This window comes from Chiloscyllium plagiosum, chromosome 33, assembly GCF_004010195.1.
Source record: "Chiloscyllium plagiosum isolate BGI_BamShark_2017 chromosome 33, ASM401019v2, whole genome shotgun sequence".
Classification (NCBI taxonomy): domain Eukaryota; kingdom Metazoa; phylum Chordata; class Chondrichthyes; order Orectolobiformes; family Hemiscylliidae; genus Chiloscyllium; species Chiloscyllium plagiosum.
In genome coordinates, this window is record NC_057742.1 from 21,209,458 (window position 1) to 21,226,791 (window position 17,334).

At 40.2% G+C, this 17,334-nt stretch overlaps 1 protein-coding gene across 2 annotated transcripts in view; it reads left to right on the forward strand.

Moving 5' to 3' along the window:
* Nucleotides 1-17,334, forward strand: part of LOC122539931 (neurabin-2-like) — a 219,993-nt gene that overhangs the window by 4,419 nt on the left and 198,240 nt on the right. For both annotated transcript variants that reach the window (XM_043675131.1, XM_043675130.1), the window contains exon 2: nucleotides 2,729-4,411. In XM_043675131.1, coding sequence (XP_043531066.1) covers nucleotides 2,861-4,411 — 1,551 coding nt within the window. In that variant the 5' untranslated portion in view covers nucleotides 2,729-2,860. The remainder of the gene's footprint in view (nucleotides 1-2,728; nucleotides 4,412-17,334) is intronic.

Genomic DNA, 17,334 nt, shown 5'->3' on the forward strand with positions numbered 1-17,334 from the left:
TTGCTGAACAAAGAGACCTTGGAGTGCAGGTTCATAGCTCCTTGAAAGTGGAGTCGCAGGTAGATAGGATAGTGAAGAAGGCGTTTGGTATGCTTTCCTTTATTGGTCAGAGTATTGAGTACAGGAGTTGTGATGTCATGTTGCGGCTGTACAGGACATTGGTTAGGCCACTGTTGGAATATTGAGTGAGCAATTTTGGTCTCCTTCCTATCGGAATGATGTTGTGAAACCTGAAAGTGTTCAGAAAAGATTTACAAGGATGTTGCCAGGGTTGGACGATTTGAGCTATAGGGACAGGCTGAACAGGCTGGGGCTGTTTTCCCTGGAGCGTCGGAGGCTGAGGGGTGACCTTATAGAGGTTTACAAAATTGAGGGGCATGGATAGGATAAATAGGCAAAGTCTTTTCCCTGGGGTGGAGGAGTCCAGAACTATAGGGCATAGGTTTAGGGTGAGAGGGGAAAGATATAAAAGACACCTAAGGGGCAACTTTTTCACGCTGAGGGTGGTAAGTATATGGAATGAGCTGCCAGAGGATGTGGTGGAGGCTAGTACAATTGCAACATTTAAGAGGCATTTGGATGGGTATATGAATAGGAAGGGTTTGGAGGGATATGGGCCAGGTGCTGGCGGGTGGGACTAGTTTGGGTTGGGATATCTGGTCAGCATGGACAGGTTGGACCAAAGGGTCTGTTTCCATGCTGTACATCTCTATGACTATGAGAATTTATAATGGAAATATATATAGACATAACACCCCTAATGCTCATGGATCTTCAAATGTGTTATTTTGGTATATCAATTAGTCATAAAATGTTCATATATTTCCTGTCAATGAAACATACTTCGTGTTGTGACAATACTTGCTCACAGTTTTTTATGTCAATGCTTTGCATGGTAAAATCTCTAGCATTACTGTCTAAATTCCTGTGTGCTTACACGTCTGCCTTCAAGTCATTCTCAAAAATTCTATTTTCAAGTTAGCTTTAAGTCACATCTCTTAGTTCTCATACTGTGACTTTGTGTTTGTGTATTTTTAAAAAATGTACTATCTTTCCTTCTCTTCATCTTGCAATGTGAGCTGTTTAAGGCTGTACTGTGCAGTGAATGCCATGCACATATATTCAGTGTCCTCCTTTCCCGACAAATGTAATTGGTTACTGCAACAGCCACTTATTGCACAAACCCCAAAGAGCATTGTGTTTTGTGGAATGTTACTGGCAGATAGGGAAGTACAGTAGCAAATCAGAAATGCTTACTAATGTAATCCAAATGGTAATTTTACCTGGAGGAATAATCAAGAAGAACCAAATAAAATTCAAATGTCATGAGATCTTTACTAAGCAGAAAGTAGAAACATCACAAACATGACCGATATATCAAAAATTGTTATGGATAATCCCATATTTAAAAAATGGTCCAGCAATATTAACCCCATTATTCATATTATTTAAGCACCCTATATAATTCATTGCAATTTCAAATTTGCACAGTCACTGGACCTTGTGTTGCTTTTGAGCACAGGATTTTACTGTCAATAAGTTATGTACCGTATTATTATGCAGTCCTATTCAGGATCTTTTAATTAAATCACAATTTTACTGTGGCCTTTACAGACAGAATTAAAATATTTTATACAGTTTCTGAAATGATCTGTTATAACTTTAGACAGAATTTTTTAACTGCTTTAGAGATGTATAATTAAACTAACCAAGTGTTTTAGAACTTTTCAAAAACATTCCAATTATCTTTGTAAGTAGTGGCATTAGGTTTTAGATCATCATCCTTTCAAAAAGTCATAGTTCAAAGATTTTTCTTGTTATTACAGTTTATTAGAGTTTCTCATAGTACAACATTCCATATTTACACACAGTATTCACTAAAGAACAACCATTGGATGTAATTTCTAAACATAGAGTCAATGATTTGCCTCTTAAAGTATAATTAAGTGACTTTTTAGAAGGGGTTGGGAAATTAAAGTATGCAGGTCCCTGATAATGTAGTGTTATTTATAATCAAGATCTATCAAAGCTTTACTTCCACATTGTTCTCTTTATATGTCAAATAGGTTAGCGAAAACATTGTTTTCCGTTCAATAATATTTTTTGAAATAGCAGAGACTACAAGGTAATTTTGGGGTGTTATCATCAATGTAAATATGGATATTATAATTTTTCGGGACACTGGGATTTTTCTGACCTCACTTCCTGAAGAACTATGGCTTGCAAATGAACAAACACATCCCTCTCACATTCTGTGCCTTGCACAATTTCACCAACAGGTAATAAACACGAAGTGGGAAATCTGTAGACCTGAGTGACAACATTGGGAAGAACAATTTATATTTGTGCATTTTCTGTTTAAAATGAGGTCTTAAAGAAAACTTAACTGTACCAATAAGTTAAAATTTTAAAAAGGCAAGCATTATATATATTTTGTCGGACAATATGCTAAGCAGCCTGTGTAGGATAATATGCTAAGCAGCCTGCACGTTGTAATTTCATCTGACGGGCAATAGGACCCAGTGAGTGCCGATTACTGTAGTCTGGTGTAGGTTGATAATGCAGAAGGAACAAGCGATCAGCCTTTTGCGATCAAAATGATACAATCAAAGGATTAAATGTTTGCAATCCATCAGGCGGCTTGCATTCTTTGATGTTGCATTTGGCGCTTTATTCCTGGATTTTTATTTTAGTCTTTGTTTTTTTTCCCCCTCCTCCCCTTTTGTAGATGGAGGACTAGCAGCCTTCTTGAGGTCGGCAGAATTGCAACCATGAGCCTTATGCTGTAGCTGTTTCTTTCTCTGTGTGTCTGCCGGTCGGGAAGAATGCAGCTCTGGGGAAGAGGAGCGCTGCATTAAACATGATGAAGACCGATACATCCTCAGCATCAGCAGCAGCGAGCTTGAGGAGCCCATCTCCGCACCGCAATGCCTATGAGGCAGAGATTCAGGCTCTGCAGCAAAACAGCAGCGACAGCAAACCCACTGCCAATGGAGAGCAGAAAGCAGCCGAGGATGCCGAGGGGAGGAAGCAGAGCCGGGGCAAGAAGTATGGATCCAATGTCCACAGGATCAAAAACATGTTCCTGCAGAAGATGGGCACCACCCCAAATGAAGCGACTGGCATCCCAGCCAAAGGCAAGGAGAGATCTGTGCGCCTGTCCCTGCCCAGAGCCAGCAGCCTGAATGAGAATGTAGACCACAGTGCCCTCTTGAAGCTTGGCACTAGTGTCTCTGAGAGAGTGAGCCGCTTTGACACCAAGAACGAGCGACCCTTCTCCAAGCTGCAGGAGACCAGGAAGCTCTTTGAGAAGAACATCCAGGAGAAGAATGTCTCCAACCGGATCTTGCTGAAAAAGGAAAGGGCCGGGCTCAAGGACAGCAAGTTGGATGTGGTGGTCCGCTTCAATGGCAGCACCGAGTCACTGGACAGCCTTGAGACGGAGGCCATTTCGCCCACGGTCAGTCAGCTCAGTGCTGTCTTCGAAAGTGGTGCCAACCAACGCAAAGCCCTGGAGCGAGGGCCACGGCCAAGCACCTGCCCTCTCAGTTCCAAACCACTGTCCAGAAAATCCAAATTAGTTCTTAAGAACCAGCAAGAGGCGCTTAAGACAGAAGGTGGGGGCAACAGTGATGGCGACTTCTCTCTTGATCTACCTGGGACCTCTGGCCAAATTAGAAAAGAAGCTGAGGAGCAGCAGTCTGACAAGTCTCTGGGTGGTTCCTCATCCAGAAATAATTTAGCCAGCAAGTTGGCATCTCTTGTGAAGCATGGGGACAGCTTGAAAGAAACCAGGCCAACCGCAACTGCACAGAGGTCACAGAAAGTCGAGGAGGTCAGAAAAATTAGGCCAGTGGAAGTGGAAGATGCTGTAGTGTCAGATCAGGAATCTGGACCTACGGATGATGGAAGGGAGGATCTAGAGTCCATTGTTAAGGACTCTGAAAATGGCACTGGACTCCAACAGGGAGATGCCATTTTGGAAACTTGTGAGGTTAAACTGGTTGAGACCGGAGAACTGCTCCATGATGCTGGTTCAGAAAATGGAGATCTTCCCAAAGACTCTTTGGATCATTTCCTGTCCCCTCCTTTGGAATCCGCAGAAGGGACTGTGCAACAGGTCGAGGAGTCCTTGTCATCTAAAGCAGATTCCTTTGAAGAGGGTGAGCAGGTTAAAAATGACCTAGATCTTTTCGATCATTGCAAAAAAAATGAAGGTGTTTCTGAGGCAGATATGGTGGATATTAGCGCCTTTAGTGGGGTTGGTGATGAATCTGAAGGAAGTTGTCTGGATGATGATGAGGATGATGCCTTTGAACCAGAAAGTGGCTACTCAGAGATCACTGGATTATCTGATGAAGAGGAACCCATGCCACACAGAAAGATTCGCTTCAGCACTGCATCAATTAAAGTAAGTCCTGTTAAAAAGGAACATGCCTAGTCATTGGAAATGTCTATTAAAGACTTATGTGTTTAAATGACCTGAAGTTTCAGGAAAGGATCATTTTAAATATGCTACAGTTTATAACATGTAATCTTAAATTTTTGGTGAATGAAAAGCTTTATGGTTTTCATATCCAGACTAAACATGAATAATTATTCTTAATCTTTGAAGTATGGAAATATGCATTAATAATATTATACGTTCTTGGTTATTATCTGACAGTTACATCAGAATTAAACAACTTAATAGATAAATAGTGGCTATAATCAATTTTAGTAGAATGCTACTTTGTCTAGTATTACCAACTTAATTATTTTTAGGACTCCCTTGTAAACAACTGGTGTGGAATTATAGTCACTTTATAATGAGGTGGCAGTCTGAATATTTTTTTCACAGCAGTAGATGGACATTTTACAAATTAACCAGCAATTCTAAAAGGCTGTTAACTCCAGGCAGCATATCACCAGGAAATTAGTAACTGAAATCATCAATATTCCTATACGAGGGTGGGATCAGTTTGACTGCATTTGCACATCTTAATTTAGCACTGTCATCAAGTTAGTTTCTTATGTTGAAAGGTGAACATGAAGTATCAAGGTAAAATGTTATGTTCATTGGTATACTAAGTGTATCAATCAATTTTATTACATAACCATACTTTACGTTTTAAGTTAGTGCATTGTTCCTTCACAATGTATATTGGAGTCTGCTGCTGTAAATTAAGGAAAACTATCAACTGTGGGGATGCTAGGAGTATTTCGGATTCAATGATAAATGCAATCTGAAGTTAATTGACATTTTTTCTTTTATTATATTAACATGAATTTAACTATGAACGTTTAAAAGTCAAAAGAATAATATTAAGTGAGATTGTTTGACAAATCTGTAAATTTCATTGAATAGTTAGGTTTTGGAATTTAATGAACACTGTTGTGATTTAGTTATTGTCAGATTACCAGTGATTTAAACGGTCTGCACCAGCCACATTTATGACCTTTTTAAGTTGTCAAATGAGAGCTATTGAATTTTAGAACTGTTGCCATTTCTCCCTTTTCCCACTTTATTATTCAGAATTGGTTGACTAATTGGTCACCACAGAATCTCCTACACACAACAGGAAGCAACATGACAGGACTTCCTGTGTAAAAGTTTCAAATGAAAATTGAGTTCAATTTAAAGACAGCTTTCAACATCAGCGATCTTGTTTAGTCAGGGATTATATATCGTAAGCAGTGTTGATTTTGTTAAGATATTTATAATAAGTTGGAATTTTGTTGACATTTTAACCCAATGAAATTGTTGTTCTATCAGCTGCATTCTTGAATTTCTTAGTGAATGTTACGACATGATGAAAGGATAGGCCAGTCAGCCAATCACCTCATCCATCCAAGAAATATGTGTCGCCACTTCTCTTCTCAATGTCCGGTTTCGTCTTAAGTACTGTCAAACCTGTCATGTCTCATCTGGAAGTTAATTGCCTATCTGATCTATAAAATTGCATTTTTTTTAAGTTCTGAATCTTGTTTGCTTTGCAATTTTAAAAAAATCCACAAGTCCCAGTGCTTTTTAATTCACATGCTTTCTGTCTGACGTGTAATCAATTATTTGTTGATCTTTGTAATGAGGAGAAAGGCTAATACCTGTATTTATACTCTATATGTTGTGTCTCAGAGTCAATTAATTTTGAAGTACAGTTGTCATTGTACACAGGATGTCACACTCTCATGAAAGAAATGTCTCACTTTCAGTTAGTTCATTGTACGAATTGACCACTGCTATTGTCAACAAAAAAGACGAGTATTTTTGTTTTCTTAAGGCAGTACCATCCCAGGATTTTCTCACAATATTTAATACTTGACTCAGCTTGTTGTGTGTATGGACTTTCAGAAAGTGTTTGCAGAAGTGCTACATCATGGACTTGTTGGCAAAATGAAAGGGCACAGGATTAAAAGGGACAGGATACAATATAAACTGAGTGGCAACATACAGAAAGTAGTGGTGAATGGTGATTTTTTTTGGACTGGAATCCATACCCTATGGGTCAGTATTTGGACCATGGTACTTATATATATATTAGTGACCCAGAATTGACTATTCAGAGCATAGTTTCAAAGGTTTAAAATCATGAGAAACTTGGGAATGTTATAAACAATGAGAGAGATTATAAAATATAACACTTCAATAAGAAGTAGACAGACTGATCAAGTGAGTAGACTCAAGACAGATAATATTGAACATATAAAAGTGTGAAATGATTCTTATTTGCATGGAGAATATGAATGCAGAGAGTCTATAAAATTTAAATAGTACAGTTTTGAATGGAGAGACCTAGGAGTGTATGTACATGCGTGTCTTTGACGACAAGCTAAAAAAGTTGTTAGAATTGCATCTGGATTTCTTCACTTTATTAGCCAAAGGCATGTTAAAGCTGGCTAGTCCTCAGATGAGGTTTTGTGTTCAATTCTGGGCATGAGACTAACTCTTTGAAGAGAATGCAGAAGAGATTTACTAGAAGGCACCAGGTTTGAGGGGCTTAACCTATGTACAGAGACTGAAACAGCTGATGCAGTGTTCCTTTGAGCAGAGATAGAAAGGAAGAGATGAGTAATTTTGGTAATGTCTGAAAAACACCATCGTGGCTATATCCTGTCATCAAGGTATCCTTTATTTACATGTGGAACATTCTTGACACTGATTGAGTATCCTCAGAGCCAACTCTCAGAGGGAACAGAATATCTGACATGCCTATTTTTTTTCCTTTTTTTCTTTTTAAAAAAAAATTTAACCCCCACACTACTACCTAACATGGTGTGTATGTGCAGGTGTGAGACACAGTGAAAGACACAAAGTGCACAAATCTTTATTCAATTTCCACCACCAGGAAGAAAGGAAAACATCCGAGTGGCCAGTGACAGGCAGTGCCCTTCACAAAAAAGGGCAATGCGGTGTGACACCCTGTTTTTTTTTTTTCTTTTCTCTCTGCTCTTTTTTCTTTTTTTTTTCTTTTTCTTTTTTTCCATGGTGTGTGTGTGCAGGGGTGAGACACAGTGAAAGACACAAAGTGCACGAATCTTTATTCAAGTTCCACCACCAGGAAGAAAGGAAAACACCCGAGTGGCCAGTGACAGGCAGTGCCCTTCACAAAAAAGGACAATGCTGTGTGACACGCCTGTTTTTATCTGTCAGTCAGTGCTCCCTGATTGGACCAGATTAAGGTTCAGGTAGATGGGATGGTCATGAATAAGAATGAATTACTTCTGAGTTGCTTGGAGCGCAAGACGTGAGCTACTGTGTGTTACCATCTGTATCTGAGGCAGAGTCGTAAGAACCTGACCCGGTGCTAAAACACCCCAGGAGAAGCTACAAAAAAAAAGACTGGTCAATGTCTTTGGACTCGGGGGGAATATGTAGTGACTGTAACAAGGTCAGCCAGGTAGACCTCCATAGAATATGAGTTCCCTTCCCCTCTGAGTCTGAAGATGTAGGCCAGTTGTTTTTTTGTTGTAGCTTCTGCTGGGGAGTCTTGGCACTGAGTCATGTTCCTACGACTCTGCCTCAGATACAGGCGGTAATGCACAGTAGATCGTTTCTTGTGCTTGGAGCATCTCAGAAGAAATTCATTCTTATTCATGACCATCTCATCTACCTGAACCGTATACTTCACAGGGCCTGACCTCGCATCGACCTTGCTCCTTTCCCATGCAGGGAAATCCCCATGGTGTCTTCGCCAAACCTGGTCGCCTGTATCAAACTGTTTCACTCACTTGGTGGAGTCTTGCGTCCAGCATTGATGCTCCTATAATGCTGTTTCACCCTTCCTCTCAAGTCCGGGAAGATCAGATTTAACCTGGCGTGGAGTCTTCCGATTAGCTTCTCTGTTGGAGCTATCCCCGTGGTTGTGTGAGGGCTGGTCCTATAATCAAATAGGAACTGGGACAAGTTGGTATCGAGTGAAGCTGTGGGCTATTTCTTTAAGCCGAATTTCAAAGTTTGGACTGCTTTTTCTGCCAGGCCATTGGATGATGGATGGAATGAAGTTGTCTTTATATGATGAATACTATTTGATTTTAGGAAATACTCAAATTCCCTGCTGATAAGTGTTGTATTTTGGAAAAGCAAATCTTAGCAGGACTTACCATTAAGTGTATAAGATCCTAGGGAGTGTTGCTGAACAAAGAGACCTTGGAGTGCAGGTTCACAGATCCTTGAAAGTGGAGTCACAGGTAGATAGGATAGTGAGGAAGGCATTTGGAATGCTTTCCTTTATTGGTCAGAGTATTGAGTACAGGAGTTGGGGGGGGGTCATGTTGCGGCTGTACAGGACATTGTTTAGGTCACTGTTAGAATATTGAGCTATAGGGAGAGGCTGAATAGGCTGGTGCTGTTTTCCCTAGAGCGTTAGAGGCTGACGGGTGACCTTTATAGAGGTTTATAAAATCATGGATAGGTTAAATAGACAAGGTCTTTTCAAAGCAAATCTTAGCAGGACTTATACACTTAATGGTAAGGTCCTAGGGAGTGTTGCTGAACAAAGAGACCTTGGAGTCCAGGTTCATAGATCCTTGAAAGTGGAGTCTCAGGTAGATAGGATAGTGAGGAAGGCATTTGGAATGCTTTCCTTTATTGGTCATAGTATTAATACAGGAGTTGGGGGGTCATGTTGCGGCTGTACGGGACATTGTTTAGGTCACTGTTAAAATATTGAGCTATAGGGAGAGGCTGAATAGGCTGGGGCTGTTTTCCCTAGAGCGTTAGAGACTGAGGGGTGACCTTTATAGAGGTTTATAAAATCATGGATAGGTTAAATAGACAAGGTCTTTTCTCTGGGGTGGGGGAGTTCAGAACTAGAGGGCATAGGTTTAGAATGCAAGGGGAAAAATATAAGAGACCTAAGGGGCAACTTTTTCACAGAGGGTGGTGCTTGTATGGAGTGAGCTGCAAGAGGAAGTTGTGGAGGCTGGTACAATTACAAAGTTTAAAAGTCATCTGGATGGGTACATGAACAGGAAGGGTTTAGAGGGAGATGGGCCAAGTGCTGGCGAATGGGTCTGAAGTAGGTTAGGATATCTGGTTGGCATGGACGAGTTGGACCAAAGGGTCTTTTTTCCGTGCTGTACATATCTATGTCTCTAAATGATGGCCCTTTATCTATGACCAACACTTCTGGGAGTCTGTGTACTGCAAAAGATGTGCCCAGTTTTTCTGTCTTTGTACCTGTGTTAATGAATGAACTCTATGCACATCTATCCATTTTGGATTGGGTGTCCACAATGACTAAGAACATTGAGCCCGTGAAAGGACCTGCATAGTCGATGTGTTACTGAGTCCAGCATTTATCCTGCCATTCCCACAAATATGGAGGAGCTGCAGGTGGTAATTGTATTCCTTGTTGGCACCCTGAGCACTGCCCCACCAATGCAGCTATGTCTGCATTCAATCCTGACCATTAGGCATAATTTACCATCACCATCTCCATTTTGGAAACCCCTGCATGACCCTGGCAGAGTTCAGCCAGTACCTGGCAGCGACCGTTGCTCAGTACAATCATTCTTGTTCCCCATAATAATACACTGTCCTGTATGGTGATAGAGGTAAGTCCAGTACAGACATGGGAACTGGGGCACTTTGATCGCCCTCACTTTATCTTTCAATGGTCTTGTTGACTCTGTAATCCAGGTAAGTCACTTGGGGTCCCTGGAATATATTTTTCCTTTCTAATATCTATGCCTGCTGGGGAAAAATGTCGAAGGACAATATCCAAGTTGTCGAAGTGCACCTATTGGTTCTTCCCTGTAATTAGCTTGCATATAGCAACCTGAGGTAGATCTTGGAAAATGTTTTCCATCATCTGCTGAAAAATTACAAAGGCTGACGATGCTCCAAATGGTACTCTTGTATATTGGTACAAACCTTTATGCATATTAATTATCGTATACTTCTGGGAATCTTCATCTAACTGCAATTGCAAGTACACATGGTTCATGTCAAACTTGATGAAAGACATTCCCCCCTTTGCATATGAATCTTTGCATATGAATCCTCTATGTGAAGGATCGTGCATTTATCCAACAAAAAAAATGGTTTACCATTTGTTTAAAATTCCCACAAAGTGAACTGAACTGTTGGGCTTCACCAATGGTATGACTGGTGCTGCCCATTCCGCAAACTGGACGGGTTTGAAGATTCCTTCATTTTCCAGCCTTCTGATTTCTGCCTCTGCTTTTTCCTTTAAGGTAAATGGCACCAGGTGGGCCTTGCAGAATTAGGGAGTTGCTTCCAGGTCAACATGCCAGGTGGCCTTGGCTCCTTTGGTAGTCCCTTGACCTTCCTGACAAATCTGAGTATTTAATTAGTACTTCACTCAGGCAGCCATTTCCTAATTGACAAATGTTGAACCAATCTAAGTGAATCTTTCTTTCTCAACCAATTTCGACCCATCAAGTTTTGGCCCGAGTATTTTTCTACAATCAATGCGAACTGAACCAGCTGTTCCTCATAAGAGACCGGAACTGAAGTTATACTTTAATCTGTAGGAGTTCGCCAGTATAGGTTCTCAGTCTACAGAGAAGGGTTAGAGTCCAGAGTGAGTTTTGTTAAAGATTGGTTTTGTGATCATTGAAATGTCGACACTGGTATTGACCTCCATTAGAACCGGAAGATATTTAACCAGAAGTTTATTTTGATTGGTTCTGATTTGGATGTTGCCAAGCAATTTAACCATTCCAACCTAGATGTAGGTAGGTTTTTGAGGGTGTGCACTCTCCTGCATATCCGCCTGTGAGTTCTCTTATACAGTTTAAGTCTAGTGTGACTCTTTTGCTCTATCAAGCCCACATACTGACAGCAACTGCAGTAGCTTGCCTGCCCAGCCCCTGAAGAAAATTTTAACTGTTGGCCGAGGCTTGGCATTGTTTTGGGGTTTTGCTGTGGGCTCACTAGGATCCTGTATTCAGGAGATGTCCTGTGCGAGGCTATGCAATTACCTTCCCTCAAGTGGTGTTTTCCAAGTCGGTCAGGCTGGTGAGGGTGTCCACTTCCATTGGAATACCCTCAACTGAAATGCTCCACTTGCTGCATTTTCCAAACAGAAATTGAGTTGAAGTGCCTGTTTGAAGTCCCATTGGGCTTCAGCAAGTAGGTGCTTTTGCATGGTCACGTCATTGACTCCACATACCAAACAGTCAGCATCTCATAAAGGGTTAAACATGCCTCTGCCAGTCATCATAAATCCCAATACAGATGCCCTTGGTTCTTAACGCCAAGTAAAAGCAATAGCATCTCAGAATTGGAGGAGGCTTGGGGTCGTAATATTCCTTTAACTAAATCCATCAACTCTTGAAAGGGTTTAGGAACCTGTGAATCAGGGAAAGTTAGGGCCCTAATAATCGAAAAACTACCCATCCACAAACTGTCAGGAGAATTATTCGTTACTTTTCACCTTGTCCAGTGCCATTTGGCCAGAAAAAAGAATGCATTCTTTCCACATAATGAGCCTAGTCTTCGACAGCAGGTTCGAACGAGTCAAGCTTCCTAAATAATGGCATGATGCTAGAAATGGTTACCCCAACTCAAAGGCAACTGTTGCAAGCAATTTTTTTCAGGAGCGCACTTTAATCTTGTTGCCACTGAGATAATGTAATGTGCCGGTATCACAAGTCACCCTTTATTTACATATGGAATATCCTTGACACTGACCCAGCTTCCTCAGATCCAGCTCTCAGAATGAACATGATCTCTGACAATCCTTATCTGTTAGCCAGGGTTCCTTGATTGGGCCTTTTAATCTGGGTCAATCACGACTCATATTCTATGAGGTCCAACTGGCTGACCTTGCTACAATCACTACAATGACCATGGAGAAAATGGCTTCTAATCATAGGAGACACATTTTTAGAGAATCAGTAAAATAACTGGAGGCAACACATGGAATCTTTCTTTTACCCAGTGAGTTATACGGAATGCTAGTGGAGGTTGATTCAATATTAACACCCAAGAGAGTCCTTGAAGGAGAGAATAATACCAGGACCATACGGAAGGAGCAAGTGATTGGGACTAATTCGATAGCTCTCTCAAAGAGACAGCACAGGCACAATGGGCCTAATGGCCTCCTCCTGTGCTGTATTCTGATATTCTGATGTCTTTATATATGATGGATTAAAACAAAGGCAAAAGAAACAAACAGAAGAGCAAATACACTTTTCAATAAATTGGCATTGATTTGCATGGGTTCTGGTATTCAAAATACTCTGAAGGACAAACACAACCTGTGCTTGTTTGCCAGTAAAGCTGATAACTTATCTTGGTGTTTGAAATGTTTTCTTCAACTGTGTTAAACAATATCAATTAATCTAATTATCTCAATACTACTTCGCTGAAGCTGTTTCAGGCTAGTCCTGTTCCTTCATTAGAATGTTTGTCTTAGTATTAAGGAAAACTAGCAAACTAACCAAACTTTCAACTAAATGTTTAAAGACAGCCTTATCAGGAATAACCTGCTGTCAATCTTGCTTCATCTTGCTCTAATTAAAGCTTAGGATCTATCATGGAACAACATTTGAAATGTTCAGTCATGTTCATAATCCATTGTGAAGATCATGGTTTTCTGTAAAGTATTGTATTGCTTTGTCATTGTCAAAAAAAACTCTACACCTTTAATGAATGGAAACATTCCAGAGTGTTTGTTGCACAGGAATGCAATTAGACAAACATTGACACTGAACAATGGAAAGAATATGTATGAAAGGTGATTCAAAAATTAGCCAAAGAACTGGGCTGTATAGTGGGTCCGAAGAGAAATGGACAAGTTTATGGAAGAATTCCAGAGCTTCAGGCAGAGCTACCACTGACAAGGTGGAGGCTGTGAGGGATTTGTAAAGTGTCAGAATTGGATGGACACAGAATTCCATACGGATGAAGTGTATTAGGGAAATGTAGAGGATCGAGCCATCAAAGGGATTTGAGATATTGGTGGGTCAGGAATTAATGTTGACTGGCGAGCAAAAGGGTAAACAAAACTTGGTTTTGGAGTTGGATACAGGCAGCAGAGCTTTGGGTAAGTTGAAATATCTGAAGGGTATAAGTTGGGAGATTGGCCAGTACAAAATTGGACATGTTGAATGTGAAGCTAATTAAAGTGTCTTTGAGTGTTTCAGCAGCTGATGAGCTGAGGCAGGGGAAAAGTTAACTGATGTGAAGTAGTTTGTCTTTACCAGGTGGAATACAAGGTGTGAAGCTCAGAATTTTAACAGTCTGGTTCAGACTGAAACAGTGACCAGGGAGGCGTAGGGAGCTTAGGTCTGTGGCAGTGGATCAAAACCAATGATGTTGGTCTTCTCAAAATAAGTGAGTCTGGATGGAATTAAGATGGAACATTGTCAGCAAAATACATCATGCAAGGCCTAGCTTAGTGTTACTACTGGAGATCAACTAATTTCCTCGCTGATGTTTCTACAGAGACTTTTGTTCTGATATTTTTTACTCTACATTTTAATCAAAGAGATTACACGATGTGCGTGGGCTGCTCTGATGTCTGAGTGCTCAGTAAACCAGTGAAAACACTCAAAGCTGTATCAGAACACAGTCGATCCAGCACATGTTATCATAGGTTGTGAGTGAAGGGTTTGAAGTATGATTCTTCCTGACATATCTGAATAAACCACAAATTTCTCCACATTATCCCATGATAGATGACTAGCCACATACCTAACTTACTAACACTGAGACGTGTTAATCATTCCATATGTCTTGATTAAGTTACCATGTTTTTCTTTTGAAGATGAGGTGGAGAATTTCCTCTGAAGTCCTGGCTGATCGTTATCTTTTAACCAGCACACTAAAAGCAGATAAACAACAATGAAATAAATACCAGGTTATGGGAATTTGCTCTGCACAAATCGCCACATTTCCAGTGGGAAAACGACTTCTTCAAAAGTACTTAATTGGTAATAAAGCACTTCCCCGCAAGGGAATGAAAGGTGCCACATGAATTAAAGTTCTTATGTCCTACTCAGTTTTTGAAAATTTTATTTTGCTTTGTATGACATCATAATCCATGTGGAAGAGATATCAATGTTGCATGCATTAGTTGGTTAAGTGTGAAAATTGAAGCATTTAACTGTCCTTGATAAAGAGTAGGAATTCAACATTCAAAAGGTTGTTGACATAAAATCAGAATTTTTTAATGATATTACCAATTAAAATGTTTATTGCAGTTGTATGATATTCCTCTGTCTTCATTTTAAGGAAGATTTATTTCATGATTATTTATTGAAAGTGAACAGGTTGGTACATGTACAGAGTAGTTGAGAGGACAATATACTTTGCAATAATTCTGAGGAATCTAAACAAAACATGAAACTATAATTTTTCAGATAACTTGCAATAAATTTAGAACATTCAGAATAAATGGAAAGACATTTGCATAGGTTCAGTGGCATCATGTTCTTCCAGGTTACAGATTTACATTATTCAAACAGGATTGAGAGCAGCAGATGGTGAAAGCAATTCCAACCCAGTAAACCCTGTAAAATCCTCCTCATGGAATTATTATGCAAGGAAGTATAGCATTCTTGTTACCATCATAACAAGGAGCATCTCCATGGTTGGTGAGTATATATGATGTACACTCAGACAAGTAAGAATCTGAATGTTCATGGTGCTTGAATTTTGTGGTTCCCCAAACCAGTTATATTACTCTTCGATGTCTTACTCTAATGCTTCCCTGATTTAGATGACTTTGTGCAAATATTTTTATGACTGACTGCAATATCAGAGTGATTAAATTGTGCAGAATGAGTAAATGGACAACAGTGCTGAGTGGCCCTTAGTTATAAAAGATGACTGTTCCTTCCTTCTTTTTGTTGTAGCATCAGAATGTCTTCAAAGATTCGGGGAAGCTGAAGTTGCTCTAACCACTGAGGAGCTATTGAATTGCCCAGCGTTCAGCCTGAAAGGGGTATACCAATGTCAACTACCAATGGCATTCACTGAGATTCAATACCTCAGGCCCTGCTTTGATTTTTGCATCATCTTTTTAAAAAGACAAGCACTTGGTTCAACCCCTGCAAAAGGGCCTTCTGCCTTTTAGGATAATCACAATAACTACACAAATGGTGGAGATCCTAGGGGAAGAATTGGCTGTCTGTTGCATTTGGCACTTGGGGAACAATGAAAGTCAATTTAATGATGGAGGCTGACATTGTTTTGTTTGAAATTAACAACAAATTATTAATGCAAACATTATTTCAATTGATTGAGTCAGTGGCAACATTGTGAGGTGTGTTGATACAGCTTGATAGTGGTATTTCAAATTGTAGTCCAAAATCCTTTTACCATCTGCTTCAGTGTAAATACAACTTTGACTTCTTGGGATTGATGTTATGAAATAACATTATGGAATTCAAACATTTGAGGTGCTATTATTTTTTCAATTAGGTACAAACCTTATTCAGATTAGATTAGATTAGATTACTTACAATGTGGAAACAGGCCCTTCGGCCCAACAAGTCCACACCGCCCCGCCGAAGCGCAACCCACCCATACCCCTACATGTACCCCTTACCTAACACTACGGGCAATTTAGCATGGCCAATTCACCAGACCTGCACATCTTTGGACTGTGGGAGGAAACCCACGCAGATACGGGGAGAGCGTGCAAACTCCACACAGTCGCCTGAGGCGGGAATTGAAGCCGGGTCTCTGGCGCTGTGAGGCAGCAGTGCTAACCACTGTGCCACCGTGCTGCCCACCAATTATGAAGAAGCAAGATGTTAGTGTATGGTCCAGTACATCAGTTCCTTATGACATTTGGAAAATATTCTTTCCTGTCATCGCCTAGTTAGTTTTGGTGCCCACTAGTTGAAACCTGGTGTTTCCTGTAATTCAAGCGATTAGTTTGTTCTTAACTCACTGATCTCCTCCCAGGGTGTTGCTAACAGGCGCTCTGAGCTTGGCAGCAGAGTCATGCCTACATGGTGAAAAGGCATTTAATCCAACCTTGCAGGCCACTCTTCAGATTCATACTTGTCTGAGTGTACATTGTATGTCGTGACTTCCTGTGGGATTACTCTTTGTAAATCAGGTGTTATGCTGGTGACAAGAAAGCAATACTCTGTGCTTAATATTTCCTTGAGGAGAATTTTACAGTGTTTACTGGGCTGGGATCGCTTGAGCCATATCCTGGTGCAGTGCTTTCGGTTTTTTTTCTTCAGTTTCTCGGGATTTCTTACCAGAGAAAGCGTGCTAGATTGCTTCTGAGACATATGAAGAGTTAGATATATTGGTTAAAACAGGAGTCATGTGTTGGTCAGACTGAGAAAGACTGGCATTCTCTTTCACTGAAAGACATCAGGGAATTTTTTTGCTGCTATCAGAATTCTTGAAATTAATTCGACAAAATTTGAAGCAACCACCTCTGGACCTATCCAGTACCATCATCGCTGGGCTTCTGTTCTATATAATTCAATGCCTGTCATGCTATATGTCAGCATTCTGACTGTTTGCCTTTTTAATGAATAACTGGTGAAATCAATTAAGTATTAAAGCATTCTATTAAAAGGCTTTCTGAAAATAATTCTATTTGTTAGTGAAATAAGTTTTTTTTTCCTTCTATTCATCTGTGATCCTTTATTTATTATAAATGCATAACATTTTACAGCAGTTGAAAAATCATGGTTGACATTAATTGCTTTTGAGAGGCACCATTTTAAGGTGACAGTTCTGCCTTAACATTACTCACAGACCAGCTTGTTGCAAGATGAGTCTTTACCACTACTCATTATGTTATCGGGTAGATTTTCTGTTACCAGCCTCTGTCCTGGTAGAGATCTACAGAGCTTCCTTGCTCTCGTGTGGTAGAGAAAAGCCACTTGATAATCCATCAAGAAGAGACT